Below are 14,465 nucleotides of genomic sequence, written 5' to 3'. Positions count from 1 at the left end.
AACAGAAAGGCAGAAACAGAAAGGCAGAAACAGAGAGATAGAAAGACATAGAGACAGAGAGACTTAAAAAGAGAGACAGAAAGCGAGACAGAGAGACAGAAATAAAGAGACAGAGAGACAGAGAGCTCATTCCAGTTGATGGGGTTGCTAGGCGGCAGGAGCTGAATCCAGTGAAGGGGTTGTTAAGGCAGTGAGAATTGTTTCGAGTGGAGTAGTTGCTAGGCAGCGAGAGTTGATTTGAGTGGGGGAGTTACTAGGCAACGAGAGTTGACTGAATGATCGTGAGGTTGAGTGACTAGCTGAGTGACTGGCTGGCTTAGTTGTTGATTCTTATACTGGCTGACTGGTTGAGTGACTGGCTGAGCGATTGGCTGACCGCTTGAGTGACTGGCTGACTTTCTGACTGACTGACCGACTGACTGTCAGACCGGTCGAGTGACTGAGTCAACAAGGCACCTATAGCTGAGGAAACCAGGTTTCCCTGCACCAGAATTCCTCCTCTTCCTGGCCCGTAACTTGCTGCCACTCCAACCTCCAACTCCGTCTCATAGAGACTGGCTGCCTGATTGATTGGTTTAATGGCTGACCGTTTATGTGACTGGCTGACTGATTGAGTGACTGGCTGACTGGCTGACTGATTAATTGGTTGACTGTTTGAGTGACTGGTTGTCTGGTTGAGTGACAAGCTGAGGGACAGGCTGGCTGACTTATTCATTACACTGTGTAACAATTTTGTTCTTGTTGTTCCTGGATAGTAAGTGTTATTTCATAATTGCATATGCCTTAAAAGTAGAGAAAATGGCTATTATTCCCCACAAACTTTGCTTTTTTGACCAGGACAATGATAGTTTCAATTTGCCTCTTTTCCAGAACATTCCAGATATATTTAATGCTAAATAAACTTGGGAGTAACTTCTAGAACATTCTGTAACTTTCCAGTAACATAAATAGTAGTGTAAATACAGGGGCCTTAAGCCCACCAGTTCAGTTTAGTTCCAGTTGCCTAAGTGGATACATATCTGCATTTTTTTAGATGGCATCAAGAGGCTGCAAGCATCTGGCAGACGCATTTTGCTATGTCTGTGGCCAATTTATCAAGAAAAGAGCAAAAAAGTAGTCTTTGGAAGCATCTGCTAAGATGTGCGAGGCCTACAAGGCATATTCGGCATGACTGTCGGGGGATTAAGGCGAACAATGGGAACCTCATTTCATCTGCGAGCAATGCAAAAAAAACTCTGGAAGGTAATATGGACAATTGTTGCTTGGAATTTTATGATATAAAATTTGTTTAAAAAATAAATATTGTAAAAGTTTTTCATCTTAAAAGGTTTTGCAATTTTCAATGTTATTGAAAAAAGATGCCATACATGAAAAATGTTGCGAAAATCTCTTACACATTAGTTATGGGTGAAATACATTTATTTTTGTAGGATGGTACAGAGAAGAAAAGAGAGCTATTAAGTTCGATATCCCATTAATTTGGCGGGAACTCACTGACCACTCAAGCAACTGCTACTTCTGCATGATGGACCCTTCCAAACGTCGGACTGGCAAAAATGCACCTGCTATCACGTATTCGGACCTTCCTTCATCCATTGCCCCAGTTCCACACTGCCATGAGCTCTCCGTACCCACTCCTCCGGAGAGAGCAGCACGTCAGAGAGCAAGAAAGACGTTGCAGATCCAGATCACAATTTCAGAGGTGGAGCTGAGGAGAGAAACCCATACTACCCCAACCAAAAATAACTCAACGACTTCATCAGAGATCTTGGTCTCATCAAGTCCAATGCCGAGGGTTTGACGTCGAGGCTCAAGCAGTGGAAATTGTTGGATGAAAATGTGCAAGTCATAGATCAGAAGAAGTGTCACCAACCTTTTTGCAGCTTCTTCACCCGTCAAGATAGGCTCTGCTTTTGCCACAATGTGACCAGTCTGTTCGAGGTAATCGGAATCGCCAGTAACCAGAATGAGCGGCGCCTCTTTATTAACAGCTCATCCAGGAGTCTCAAAGCCGTGCTGCTCCATAATGGTAAGAAGTACCCGTCTCTTCCCGTGGCTCACTCGGTGCACCTCAAAGAGGATTACAACAGCAGCAAGACGTTGCTGGACGCCTTGAAGTATGATGAGTATGGCTGGGAAAGTCATCGGAGACTTCAAAATGGTGGCATTCCTTATGGGTCTCCAAGGCGGTTTTACCAAGTTTCACTGCTATCTTTGCCTTTGGGATAGCCGGGACACCAAGGCCCACTACCACAGGCGGGACTGGCCACAGCGGACCGAGTTCTCTGTGGGGAGGAACAACGTCAAGTGGGAGCCACTGGTAGACCCCTGGAAGGTGCTGTTGCCATCACTGCACATCAAATTGGGCCTTATGAAACAATTTGTCAGAGCTGTAGATAAGTAGTCGACAGCCTTCAAGTACCTTCAAGGCCTCTTCCCGAAGCTGTCTGAGGCAAAGGTCAAAGAACCACAGATAAAAAAAATCCTGGAGTGCAATGAATTCCCCAGGAAGCTCACGAGTAAGGAGAAAGTGGCTTGGAACAGCTTTGTCGCAGTGGTTCGTGGCTTCCTGGGCAATCACAAGGTCGAAAACTACGTGGAGCTGATAATTGGTTTTTTACCCTTCTATCTGGCAACAAAACTGACACCTTTTTACAAGGAGTCATGTTTGCATAGACCGCAATACCTGCAGTCATAATACAAACAAAAGACATAACTCTGATAATGTGCACTGTCCTTGAAGTTGATTGGTCCACACCCGAGACAGCTTTCCTTAGAGCCTAGTCTCACATGGGTTGGACCAGATGACGCCAAAAGGCGCGACTCAGTCACTGGCAAATGAGGTTCCCATGGTGTACGTGGAGCTGGTTGAGACTCTGGTGAAGAACTATGGCACAATAGGCTATAGGATGTCCCTCAAAATCCATATCCCTGATGCTTATCTTGTTAAATTCAAGGAGAACATGGGAGCGTACTCGGAGGAGCAAGGCGAGCGCTTCCACCAGGATATACTGGACTTTGAACGCCGCTACCAAGGACAATATAACGAGAACATGATGGGAGACTACATTTGGGGACTGATTCGTGAATGTGATTAACAGTATAATCGTAAATCTCGAAAAACTGCTCACTTCTAAATATTTGTAGTCATTTTTGTATTACTTTAGCATTAATACACTTTAACTTTTATTCACGTTGTTTTTTTCTGACTTTATGTGAACGAAAAGACACAAATTCGCCCGTTTTCTCATTGAAAATAGGTAAATAAAAAAATATCACTGTCCTGGTCACAGAAACAAAGTTTGTGGGGAATAATAGCCATTTTCTCTACTTTTTAGGCATAAGCAATTACGAAATAACACTTACTACCCAGGAACAAAAATTGTGTTAGAAAGTGTTATTATACCGGCTGACTGGATGAGTGACAATCTGACTCACTAACTCGTCGAGTAACTGGCTGAGCGAATGTCTGAAGGGTTGAGTGACTGGCTGACTTTCTCGCCGACTGACTGGCTAGCTAGCTGGTCGAGTGACTGAGTCAACAAGGCACCTGTGGCTGAGGTGACCAGGTTTCCCTGCAGCAGCCCTCCTCCTTCTGTCCAATCACTCCCCGCCACTCCATCCTCAAACTCCGCCTCATAGCGGACCACCACCGAGCTGCCCCGAGACCTGGGGGGTGGTGGTGAGGGTGGGGTGGGCAGAGCGGAGGGTTGGTTTCATTTTATATGTGTAGTGTATAGTAGTGTATAGTGTAGTGTATAGTAGTGTAGTGTATAGTGTCGTGTATAGTAGCGTAGTGTATAGTGTAGTGTGTACTAGTGCAGGGTGCAGCATAGTATATAATGGTGTAGTGTGTAATAGTGTAGTGTATTCTGTAGCAGTGTAGTGTATAAAGTAGTATGTATAGTTTATTGAAGTGTATAGTCGTGTAGTATATATTGTAGTATATAGCAGTGTAGTGTACAATGTTGTATGCAGCATATATTGTAGTGCATAGTTTAGTGTATAGTAGCGCAGTGTACAATGTAGTATGCACTGTGTATTGTAGTGTATAGTGCAGTGTGGAATAGTGTAGTGCATAGTGTAGTGTGTTTTAGAGTAGTGTGTTTTGTTTATTGTAGTCTATAGTGTAGTGTATAGTAGTGTAGTGTAAAATGTAGAATGCAGCGTGTATTGTAATGTTTTGTGTAGTGTGTAGTAGTCATGTGTATGTAGTATGTATTGTAGTGTGTATTGTAGTGTATATTGTAGTGCATAGTAGTGTGGTGTATGTAGTATGTAGTGTGTATTGTAGTGTATAGTGTAGTGTATAGTAGTGTGGTGTATGTAGTATGCTGCGGATATTGTAGTGTATAGTGTAGTGTACGTTTGTTTAAATCACGTCGAACCACCGTAGGATGGAAGGACAACAACTAAACACAACAACATGTATGTTCCTGGTTCTTTCGGTAAAGTCACGTAGAAGGGAAATAATAAAATAATAAAAATTAAACATAATTATTTTCTTTTATTATGTTTTATTATTTTATTATTTCCCTTCTATGTGACTTTACCGGAATAACCAAGAAGATGAATCCCTGCAGTCACGAAAGCTGTAAATCGAAATTTAATACAACAACATTTCTCTTGATGTATCTAGTTGTGTAGCTAGTGGTGTAGGTAGTTGTGTAACTACAGTGAGGGAAACAAGTATTTGATCCCCTACTGATTTTGTACGTTTGCCCACTGACAAAGAAATGATCAGTCTATAATTTTAATGGTAGGTTTATTTGAACAGTGAGAGACAGAATAACAACAAAATCCAGAAAAACGCATGTCAAAATTTTTATAAATTGATTTGCATTTTAATGAGGGAAATAAGTATTTGACCCCCTCTCAATGAGAAAGATTTCTGGCTCCCCAGGTGTCTTTTATACAGGTACGAGCTGTGATTAGGAGCACACTCTTAAAGGGAGTGCTCCTAATCTCAGCTTGTTACCTGTATAAAAGACACCTGTTCACAGAAGCAATCAATCAATCAGATTCCAAACTCTCCACCATGGCCAAGACAAAAGAGCTCTCGAAGAATGTCAGGGACAAGATTGTAGACCTACACAAGGCTGGAATGGGCTACAAGACCATCGCCAAGCAGCTTGGTGAGAAGGTGACAACAGTTGGTGCGATTATTCGCAAATTGAAGAAACACAAAAGAACTGTCAATCTCCCTCAGTCTGGGGCTCCATGCAAGATCTCACCTCGTGGAGTTGCAATGATCATGAGAACGGTGAAGAATCAGCCCAGAACTACACGGGAGGATCTTGTCAATGATCTCAAGGCAGCTGGGACCATAGTCACCAAGAAAACAGTTGGTAACACACTACGTCGTGATGGACTGAAATCCTGCAGTGCCCGCAAGGTCCCCCTGCTCAAGAAAGCACATATACATGCCCGTCTGAAGTTTGCCAATGAACATCTGAATGATTCAGAGGACAACTGGGTGAAAGTGTTGTGGTCAGATGAGACCAAAATGGAGCTCATTGGCATCAACTCAACTCACCGTGTTTGGAGGAGGAGGCATGCTGCCTATGACCCCAAGAACACCATCCCCACCATCAAACATGGAGGTGTAAAAATTATGGTTTGGGGGTGTTTTTCTGCTAAGGGGACAGGACAATTTCACCGCATCAAAGGGACGATGGACGGGGCCATGTACCGCCAAATCTTGGGTGAGAACCTCCTTCCCTCAGCCAGGGCATTGAAAATGGGTCGTGGATAGGTATTACAGCATAACAATGACCCAAAACACACGGCCAAGGCAACAAAGGAGTGGCTCAAGAAGAAGAATATTATGGTCCTGGAGTGGCCTGGCCAGTCTCCAGACCTTAATCCCATAGAAAATATGTTGAGGGAGCTGAAGGTTCGAGTTGCCAAACGTCAGCCTCGAAACATTAATTACTTGGAGAAGATCTGCAAAGAGGAGTGGGTCAAAATCCCACCTGAGATATGTGCAAACCTGGTGGCCAACTACAAGAAACGTCTGACCTCTGTGATTGCCAACAAGGGTTTTGCCACCAAGTACTAAGTCATGTTTTGCAGAGGGGTCAAATACTTATTTCCCTCATTAAAATGCAAATCAATTTATAACACTTTTTACATGCGTTTTTCTGGATTTTTGTTGTTGTTATTCTGTCTCTCACTGTTCAAATAAACCTACCATTACAATTATAGACTGATCATTTTTTTGTCAGTGGGCAAACGTACAAAATCAGCAGGGGATAAAATACTTTTTTCCCTCACTGTTGCTAGTGATGTAGCTTTCCTGTTCGTCGTGGTGCCGGTGTTGTGACTGAGTCTTGCGTCTCACTCACCCCGTGGGTTGCTTCCTCTTCCTGTGGAACAGAGATCGGTATCACCGTTACTACCACGGCGTTATCAGCACTACTACCCAGCTGCTGCCTGTGTGTGTGTGAGTGGGGGAACCAGTCCCCGGGGCTCCCCTAGGTCGACTCTGCCTGAAATGAGTACCTGGTGCGATGTGTAAACATCGCCGCTGGGGAGACAAAGGCGGTCGGGCGTGGTGCTGGCCACCCACCCCCCCCCCCCCCCCCCGTGTACGGTTCCGGGCTTCATAGATGCTCGCTAACAGCACTTGCCCCTACAGTCTGTTAAGGATCTTTGTCTTTGTGTGTGAGTATGCTGTGTTTTGTGTAGGGGAGAGGTAATTTAGTGGTTGGCGCAACCGGGCCATGAACCTTGAGACCCGCGTCCGATTCCCGCTCACGACCAAACCAGTGAAGGTTATCTAAAGCGGTCCCTGGGGCTCCCCTAGGTCGACTCAGCCTCAAACATCGCCAGCAGGGGTACAAAGGTGGCTGTGTGTGGTGCTCACATTCCGACTGCGCGGTGAAAAAAAAACCTTCCAAATCTCGTCTTAGAAGTCTCGTTGAAGTCTCGTCTTAGACAAAGTCTCGTCTTAGAAGTCGAGACGAAGTCTCGTCTTAGAAGTCGATACGAAGTCTTGTCTTAGAACGCTTCTCGTCTTAGACCAAGTCTCGTCTTAGACCAAGCCTCATCTTAGACCAAATCTCGTCTTAGATGTCGAGATGAAGTCTCGTCTTATGGTGGTGATGATGCCGATGGTGGTGTTGATGACGGTGCTGATGATACTGATGGTGATGATGGTGATGATGGTGGTGGTGATGATGGCGATGATGGTGGTGAAGTTGATGATGCTGGTGATGGTGGTGATTGTTATGTTGATGGTAGTGATGTTGATGATGCGGATTGTGGTGATGCTGATGATGGTGATGACGATACTGATGATGTTAGTAATGCTGATGATGCTGATGGTGGTGATGCGGTTGATGATGGTGATGCTTATAATGATTTGATGATGACGTTGTTGATAATGCTGATGGTGGTGATGACGATACTGATGATGAAGGTGCCGATGGTCGTGCTGATGGTGATGCCGATGGTGGTGATGTTGTACCTGAAGCCCGTCACCCTCAGCTCCTTGAATCCTGGAACTTTCTGGAACCCCTTTTGCATCTGGTGACAGAACGACGCGGCCATCGTGAAAATTAAAAATAAAACTGCTTCAGCTCCAGAGACTCACACAGGTCACCCCAGCTATGCTGACTGAGCATCTATCTCCGATGTGGCCACTGTGAACGCCCACGGTGGGCTAGGAGATGTTAACAACCTCGCCTGGTATGCAGGAGGTCGTGAGTTAGATCATGGACCCTAACGCCCACCTCGCCTGGTATGCAGGAGATCGTGGGTTCGATCCCGACCCTAATGTCCATGGTGGGCTAAGAAATGTTAACCACCTCGCCTGGTATGCAGGAGGTCGTGGGTCGGATCATAGACCCTGACGCTCACGGTGGGTTAGGAAATGTTAACTACCTCGGCTGGTATGCAGGAGGTCGTGGGTTCGATCATGGACCCTGTCGCCCATGGTGGGCTAGGAAATGTTAACGACCTCGCCTGGTGCACAGGAGGTCTTGGGTTCGATCACGACCCTGACACCTGCTGTATGCTTGGAGTCTGCGTCTCTCTCTCTCTCCCCATGGTAGTGGCGGTATTTTGCGAGTATAGGTCTGTGTATGGCAACCCATACACAGACAAATACCCAAGGATCTCGAAGATTATAGAAACTTAGATCCCCACGTATAGCCTCTGGCCGGCTGTAGGGGCAAGCGCTGTTAGTAATTAGCGACTTGCAGCACCACCAGGAGGGTCTGTTGAGGCCACAACTTTGGCACAAGAGGGGGTGGGTGATCAGCACCATGCCCGGCTACCATTGTCTTCCCACACACTCACTCACTCACTCACCCACACACCCACTCACTCACTCACCCACTCACCCACTCACCCACTCACTCACCCAATCAGTCACTCATCCACCCACTCAACCACCCACTCACTCACCCACTCACTCACTCGCTCACCCACACACCCACTCACTCACCCACACACCCACTCACTCACTCACCCACACCTCCACTCACTCAATCACCCACCCACCCACTCACTCGCCCACACCCCCACTCACTCAATCACCCACACATCCACCCACCCACTCACTCACTGCCCTACACACTCACCCACTCACTCACCCAATTAGTCATCCACCCACTCACTCACCCACCCATCTCACCCACTCACTCACTCACTCACCCACACCCCCACTCACTCACCCACCCACTCACCCACTCACTTACTGCCCTTCACACTCACTCACCCACCCACCCACCAACTCACACTCACCCACCCACCCACTCACACTCACCCACCCACTCACCCACCCACCCACCCACTCACCCTCTCACTCACTGACTCCCCTACACACTCACCCACTCACTCACTCACTGACCCACTCACTCACTCGCTCACCCACACACTCAAACAAATATAAAGATCTTTCCCGGGCAGCCTCTAACAGACTGCAGGGGCAAGTGCTCTTAGTAGTAGCGAGTAGCAGCACTTATTGAAGGCCGGCACTGTGACACGCAGGGGAGAGGGTGGCAAGCACCACGCCCGGCCGCCTTTGTCTCTCCTGTGGCGATGTCCAATGCACACCTTCCTGTTACTAATTTTAGGCTGAGTCGACCTAGAGTTGAGGCACAAGGACCGGATCAGGTAATCGCCTATCACTGGGCGTTTTGTGGTGTTGGCCGCGAGCGGGAATCGAACCCGAGTCACACCCTAGTCCGCAATGCTGCACAGGTGCCCTGAATTGACTGCTGTGCCAGGCTAGGTGCAGGAGGTCACGGGACAGACCCAGCAGGTGCCCTGAGTTGACTGCTGTGCCAGGCTAGGTGCAGGAGGTCACGGGACAGACCCAGCAGGTGTCATGGGTTGACTGCTGTGCCAGGCTAGGTGCAGGAGGTCACGGGACAGAGCCAGCAGGTGCCCTGAGTTGACTGCTGTGCCAGGCTAGGTGAAGGAGGTCACGGGACAGACCCAGCAGGTGTCATGGATTGACTGCTGTGCCAGGCTAGGTGCAGGAGGTCACGGGACAGATCCAGCAGGTGTCATGGGTTGGTTGCTGTGCCAGGCTAGGTGCAGGAGGTCACGGGACAGACCCAGCAGGTGCCATGGGTTGACTGCTGTGCCAGGCTAGGTGCAGGAAGAGGAGGAGGTCATGAGAATCACCGAGACGACTAGCAGATGCCCCACTTGTTCACCACCCCCCACACCCCACACCCCTCACACCCCCCACACCCCTCACACCCCCCCCCACACCCCTCACACGCCCACACCCCTCACACCCTCACACCCCTCACACCCCCCCCACACCCCTCACACGCCCACACTCCTCACACCCCCACACCCCTCACACCCTCACACCCCTCACACGCCCACACCTCTCACACCCCCCATACCCCTCACACCCCCACACCCCTCACACCCCTCACACCCCCCACACCCCTCACACCCCCCCACACCCCTCACACCCCCCCCCACACCCCTCACACGCCCACACCCCTCACACCCCCCCCCAACACCCCTCACACCCCCCCACACCCCTCACACGCCCACACCCCTCACACCCCCCACACCCCTCACACGCCCACACCCCTCACACCCCCCACACCCCCCACACCCCACACACCCCCACACCCCCCACACCCATCACACCCCCACACCCCTCACACGCCCACACCCCTCACACCCCTCACACCCTGCCGAACCTGTAGACGCAAGGTGTGCGACAGCGCCTGGTGGCGCGCCGACTGCTCGTCGCGTAGCTCCTCCTCCGAGAAGTCGAGGTTGTTGAACCTCACGCTGAACGGCACCACGTGGCGCCCCCTCCCCCGCTCCTCCTCCTCCTCCGTCGTCTTCACCTCCTCCTCTGTCTTCACCTCCTCCTCTGTCTTCACCTCCTCCTCTGTCTTCACCTCCTCCTCTGTCTTCACCTCCTCCTCTGTCTTCACCTCCTCCTCTGTCTTCACCTCCTCCTCTGTCTTCACCTCCTCCTCTGTCTTCACCTCCTCCTCTGTCTTCACCTCCTCCTCTGTCTTCACCTCCTCCTCTGTCTTCACCTCCTCCTCTGTCTTCACCTCCTCCTCTGTCTTCACCTCCTCCTCTGTCTTCACCTCCTCCTCTGTCTTCACCTCCTCCTCTGTCTTCACCTCCTCCTCTGTCTTCACCTCCTCCTCTGTCTTCACCTCCTCCTCTGTCTTCACCTCCTCCTCTGTCTTCACCTCCTCCTCTGTCTTCACCTCCTCCTCTGTCTTCACCTCCTCCTCTGTCTTCACCTCCTCCTCTGTCTTCACCTCCTCCTCTGTCTTCACCTCCTCCTCTGTCTTCACCTCCTCCTCTGTCTTCACTTCCTCCTCTGTCTTCACTTCCTCCTCTGTCTTCCCTTCCTCCTCTGTCTTCCCTTCCTCCTCTGTCTTCACTTCCTCCTCTGTCTTCACTTCTTCCTCTGTCTTCACTTCCTCCTCCGTCGCCTTCACTTCCTCCTCCTCTGTCGTCACTTCCTCCTCCGTCGCCTTCACTTCCTCCTCCGTCGCCTTCAATTCCTCTTCCGTCGTCGTCACTTCCTCCTCCGTCGCTTTCTCCTCCTCCTCCCCCGCTTGCTCCTCGGTGGGCAGGAGGTTGGCGAGCGACTCCCCGGACGGGATGAGCAAGGGCGTCTCCGTGTCTCCGTGTCCCAGCGTCTCCGTGTCTCCGTGTCCCAGCATCTCCGTGTCTCCGTGTCCCCCTGTGGTCTCTGACTCTGTCTCCATTGCGCCGGGGGCTGTGTGTCTGTCTGTGAGGACAAGAAGAATAGGCGGCGGTGGCAACGGTGATGGTGGTGATGGCGGTGATAGCGGTGATGGTGGTGATGATGGTGGTGATGGTGGTGGTGATTGTGGTAGTGGTCGTGATGGTGGTGGTGATGGTGGTAATGGTGGTAATGGTCGTGGTAGTGATGGTGGTGGTCGTGATGGGGTGATGGTGGTGGTCGTGATGGGGTGATGGTGGTGACTGGTTTGAGGGGCTGGTAACCCCTCCACCTTTAATTTAACTACCTTGAAAACACGTGTTGAAAAACATCCAACTAAACTTGTGCCGGAGGCCCCGGGGGGACAGGCGTTTATGACGTCTCCTGGACAAACCTCATTTTGTCGGAGCAAGGAGACTGCCAAACAACAGGGAATTGGTTCTTTTTATGAACAAAATAATTAAGGGGGTCTGGGAGCATGGTGGTGAGGTGTGGGAAGCTGTAAGCCCCAGGGTACTGTGGGCTCACCTTCCCATCAATAAGAGGCAAGAAGTGGTGGTCGTGGTTTCTTATGCCCCCACCGAAGATGAACATCAGTGGAGGAATACAGACAATGTCGATGAGTCAGATGCCTTTTATGACCTCCTGTCACAGGTGTGGGCTAAAGTGGCCCTTCGAGATGGAGTCATCCTGTGGGGTGACTTTATGCCCGAGTGGGTCCTAATTAAAACACCTGGATTAGAGTGATCGGAAGGCATTGGCCATATCACCTCAATAACAATGGTAGGAGGCTTCTAGACTTCTGTGCAGCCCGTGGGCTTGTAATTACCAAACATCATGGATGCACGCCGGGTCCAAGCAAGAACATCTTCTGAACTATGTAGTGATGGAACAGCGGATGCGGTCCATGTCCTTGACACTAGGACCTACCGTTGCACTGATCTGCCCACTGACCATTGGCTTCTCATCTGTAGGATGCGCCTGACATTCTTCCACTCCGGTGGTGGGTGTACACCTAGGACCCCATTCAAATCCTCCCTGGTCTCAGCTAGCTGATGAAAGTTGCAAGCGAGAATTTAATCCTCGCGGCTGGGGTTGGCATCGTCCCCCACTCCTCCTGATGTCGACGGGAAATGGGTGAGGTTCAGGACTGTGGCTCATGCCACTGCAACAGCTGCATTGGGCATGCGGTTCAGATCTGGGCAAAGTCCCATTGGTGAACTCCTCCGGCAGGCAAGGCTGCGTTGGCTAGATCATGTAGCCTGCATGCCCAGCCACGGCATGCCCAATCAGCTTTTGTCTGGCCGTATAGAGGGAGCTAAATGGGCATGGCATGGTCTGCAAAAGAGATGGACTGATGCGGTAAGCTGAGTGGACTTGCAAAAGACTGGTACTAGCGGTGTCAAGATCGGCATCAATGGAGGAGGCTCGTGAAGGACGCTACTGATCAGTTGGAGGCAGTCACCCTCCAACAACAACAGGGCAGAGGAGCGTCGCTCACAACAATGAGCGAAGCACTTGGTGGTTAAAATGCAGCTAGTTGACACAGCAGGGGGCACATCTGGTGCATCTGCCAGTCATCTCAGTCAACCCATGGCACCTGGGTCTGCCCCGTGACCTGCTGCTTGCTAGAGGGAGTTCAACACTCACTTCACGTCGCCTTAAAGTACACATAGCCTGGCACACGCGCCGTGGTGATGTTACCGCCACTTAGTGGTGAATGGCAGGAATTGATATTGATACTGGTGGTCATGGTGGTCGTCATTTTAAGACTTTGGAGGCTTTCGCGACCAAATATTTACAAAAGAAACCGAGAATTTTCGTGAGTTAGATCGCACAAATACAAATTTGTAATTAAACCGAACACCACCCGACATGGCAAATTGGCGAAGTTTGTTCTGTAAACGAAATGGGCCAATTCGTTACACGTTCAGCACTAACCGGTTGTATGTTGGGGAGTAAACCCTTTGCTATGTTTTTTTTTGACAAACTTTACAAATTGTCCATGTCAGCTGGTGGTGGCAGGTTTATCAACACATTTACATTCACGCGATCGGACCCAAACAAAACCTCTATGATGGTGGTGACCACGGAGATGTAGGTGGTGATGGTGGCGATGCTCGTGATGGTGTTGAAGATGGTCATACTCGTGATGATGGTAGCAATGGTGATGAAGGTGATTGTGAAGCTGGTGATGGTGGTGATGGTGATGATGGTGGTAATGAAGAAGGTGGTGATGAAGGTGGGAAGAAGGTGGTGATGAAGGTGGTGAGGTTGGGGATAGTTGCTAATAATGGCGATGGCGGCGATGGTGGCTGTGATGGCTCCCACTCCTCCCATTCCTCCTCCACCCGCTGACCTTCTTTATCCGGAGAATCGACGTAGCCCAGAGTGTCAGCAGACACCAAGGAAGAGCCATCACCACCTCCTTCGTCCGCGTCAGGAATGGCGTTGATAAACTGCACAGCGCACGCAGCAAAGACAGATATACCTCGCCAGGTGTAAGGCCACCACTGAGCTGCCCTGTAGCCCTTTTTCAGAGGCCAACCTGGGCCATCACAAATGAGTCACAGCTCAACGAAGTTTCATCATCCTAATTATTGCCGTCATCGTCACGTGGAAATGTTACGCGGCAACCAAATACTTGTATAGATGCATTGTGACGTTGATTCTCAATGACGAGGGGGAGAAAAATCCACACAGTGACAACCAGGGAGAGAGAGAGACGTTGGGGTCAGGGTCAGGATCGAACCCACCACCTCCTGTATACCGGGTAAGGTAATTAACATCCGCGAGTGCACCGTGGCATCAGGTAAGGCTCCACTGAGCAGCTATTTTTGCAGAAGACACCTGGCACATCACAACGTAATAGCAGCACCATCACCTGGCTCATGTCAGCATCACGTGGACACTCGTAGCAACATCCAGACACTCTAAACGCCTGTTGTGGATTCGAAATTTGGAGGGAAAACCGGAGGACCCGGAAGATAAATTCACGTGACCACGGGGAGAGAAAGAAAGACACGCAAACTCCAAATGTACAGCATTTGCCAGTGTCGGGTTCGAAACCACGACCTCCTGTATACCAGGCAAGGTAGTTAACATCTCCTATCACACTTTGGTGTCAGGGTCGGATTCGAACCCACGACCTCCTACATACCAGTAAAGGTAGATAACATTGTACAAACATTGAAGAGAAACCGATCACCAAGTGTGCATTAACCACACATGGCTGCTCGTGGTAGAAAATACTAACAAACATGCTCCA

The 14,465-nt window shown here is 49.7% G+C and overlaps 1 protein-coding gene across 1 annotated transcript in view; it reads right to left on the bottom strand.

The window, feature by feature from the left end:
- LOC144953516 (uncharacterized) overlaps positions 1-14,465 on the bottom strand; it is a 56,489-nt gene that overhangs the window by 15,503 nt on the left and 26,521 nt on the right. Inside the window, exons 5-8 of the mRNA XM_078884059.1 lie at positions 13,557-13,656; positions 10,800-11,242; positions 10,179-10,313; positions 7,413-7,530 (exon numbers count right to left, since the gene is read on the bottom strand). Of these exons, the coding sequence (XP_078740185.1) occupies positions 7,413-7,530; positions 10,179-10,313; positions 10,800-11,242; positions 13,557-13,656 (796 nt within the window). The remainder of the gene's footprint in view (positions 1-7,412; positions 7,531-10,178; positions 10,314-10,799; positions 11,243-13,556; positions 13,657-14,465) is intronic.

The sequence above is a fragment of the Lampetra fluviatilis genome, chromosome 77, assembly GCF_964198595.1.
Source record: "Lampetra fluviatilis chromosome 77, kcLamFluv1.1, whole genome shotgun sequence".
In the NCBI taxonomy this organism is placed as follows: Eukaryota; Metazoa; Chordata; class Hyperoartia; order Petromyzontiformes; family Petromyzontidae; genus Lampetra; species Lampetra fluviatilis.
Note: the sequence above shows the minus strand (reverse complement) of the source record. Positions and strands in the feature narration are given on the sequence as shown.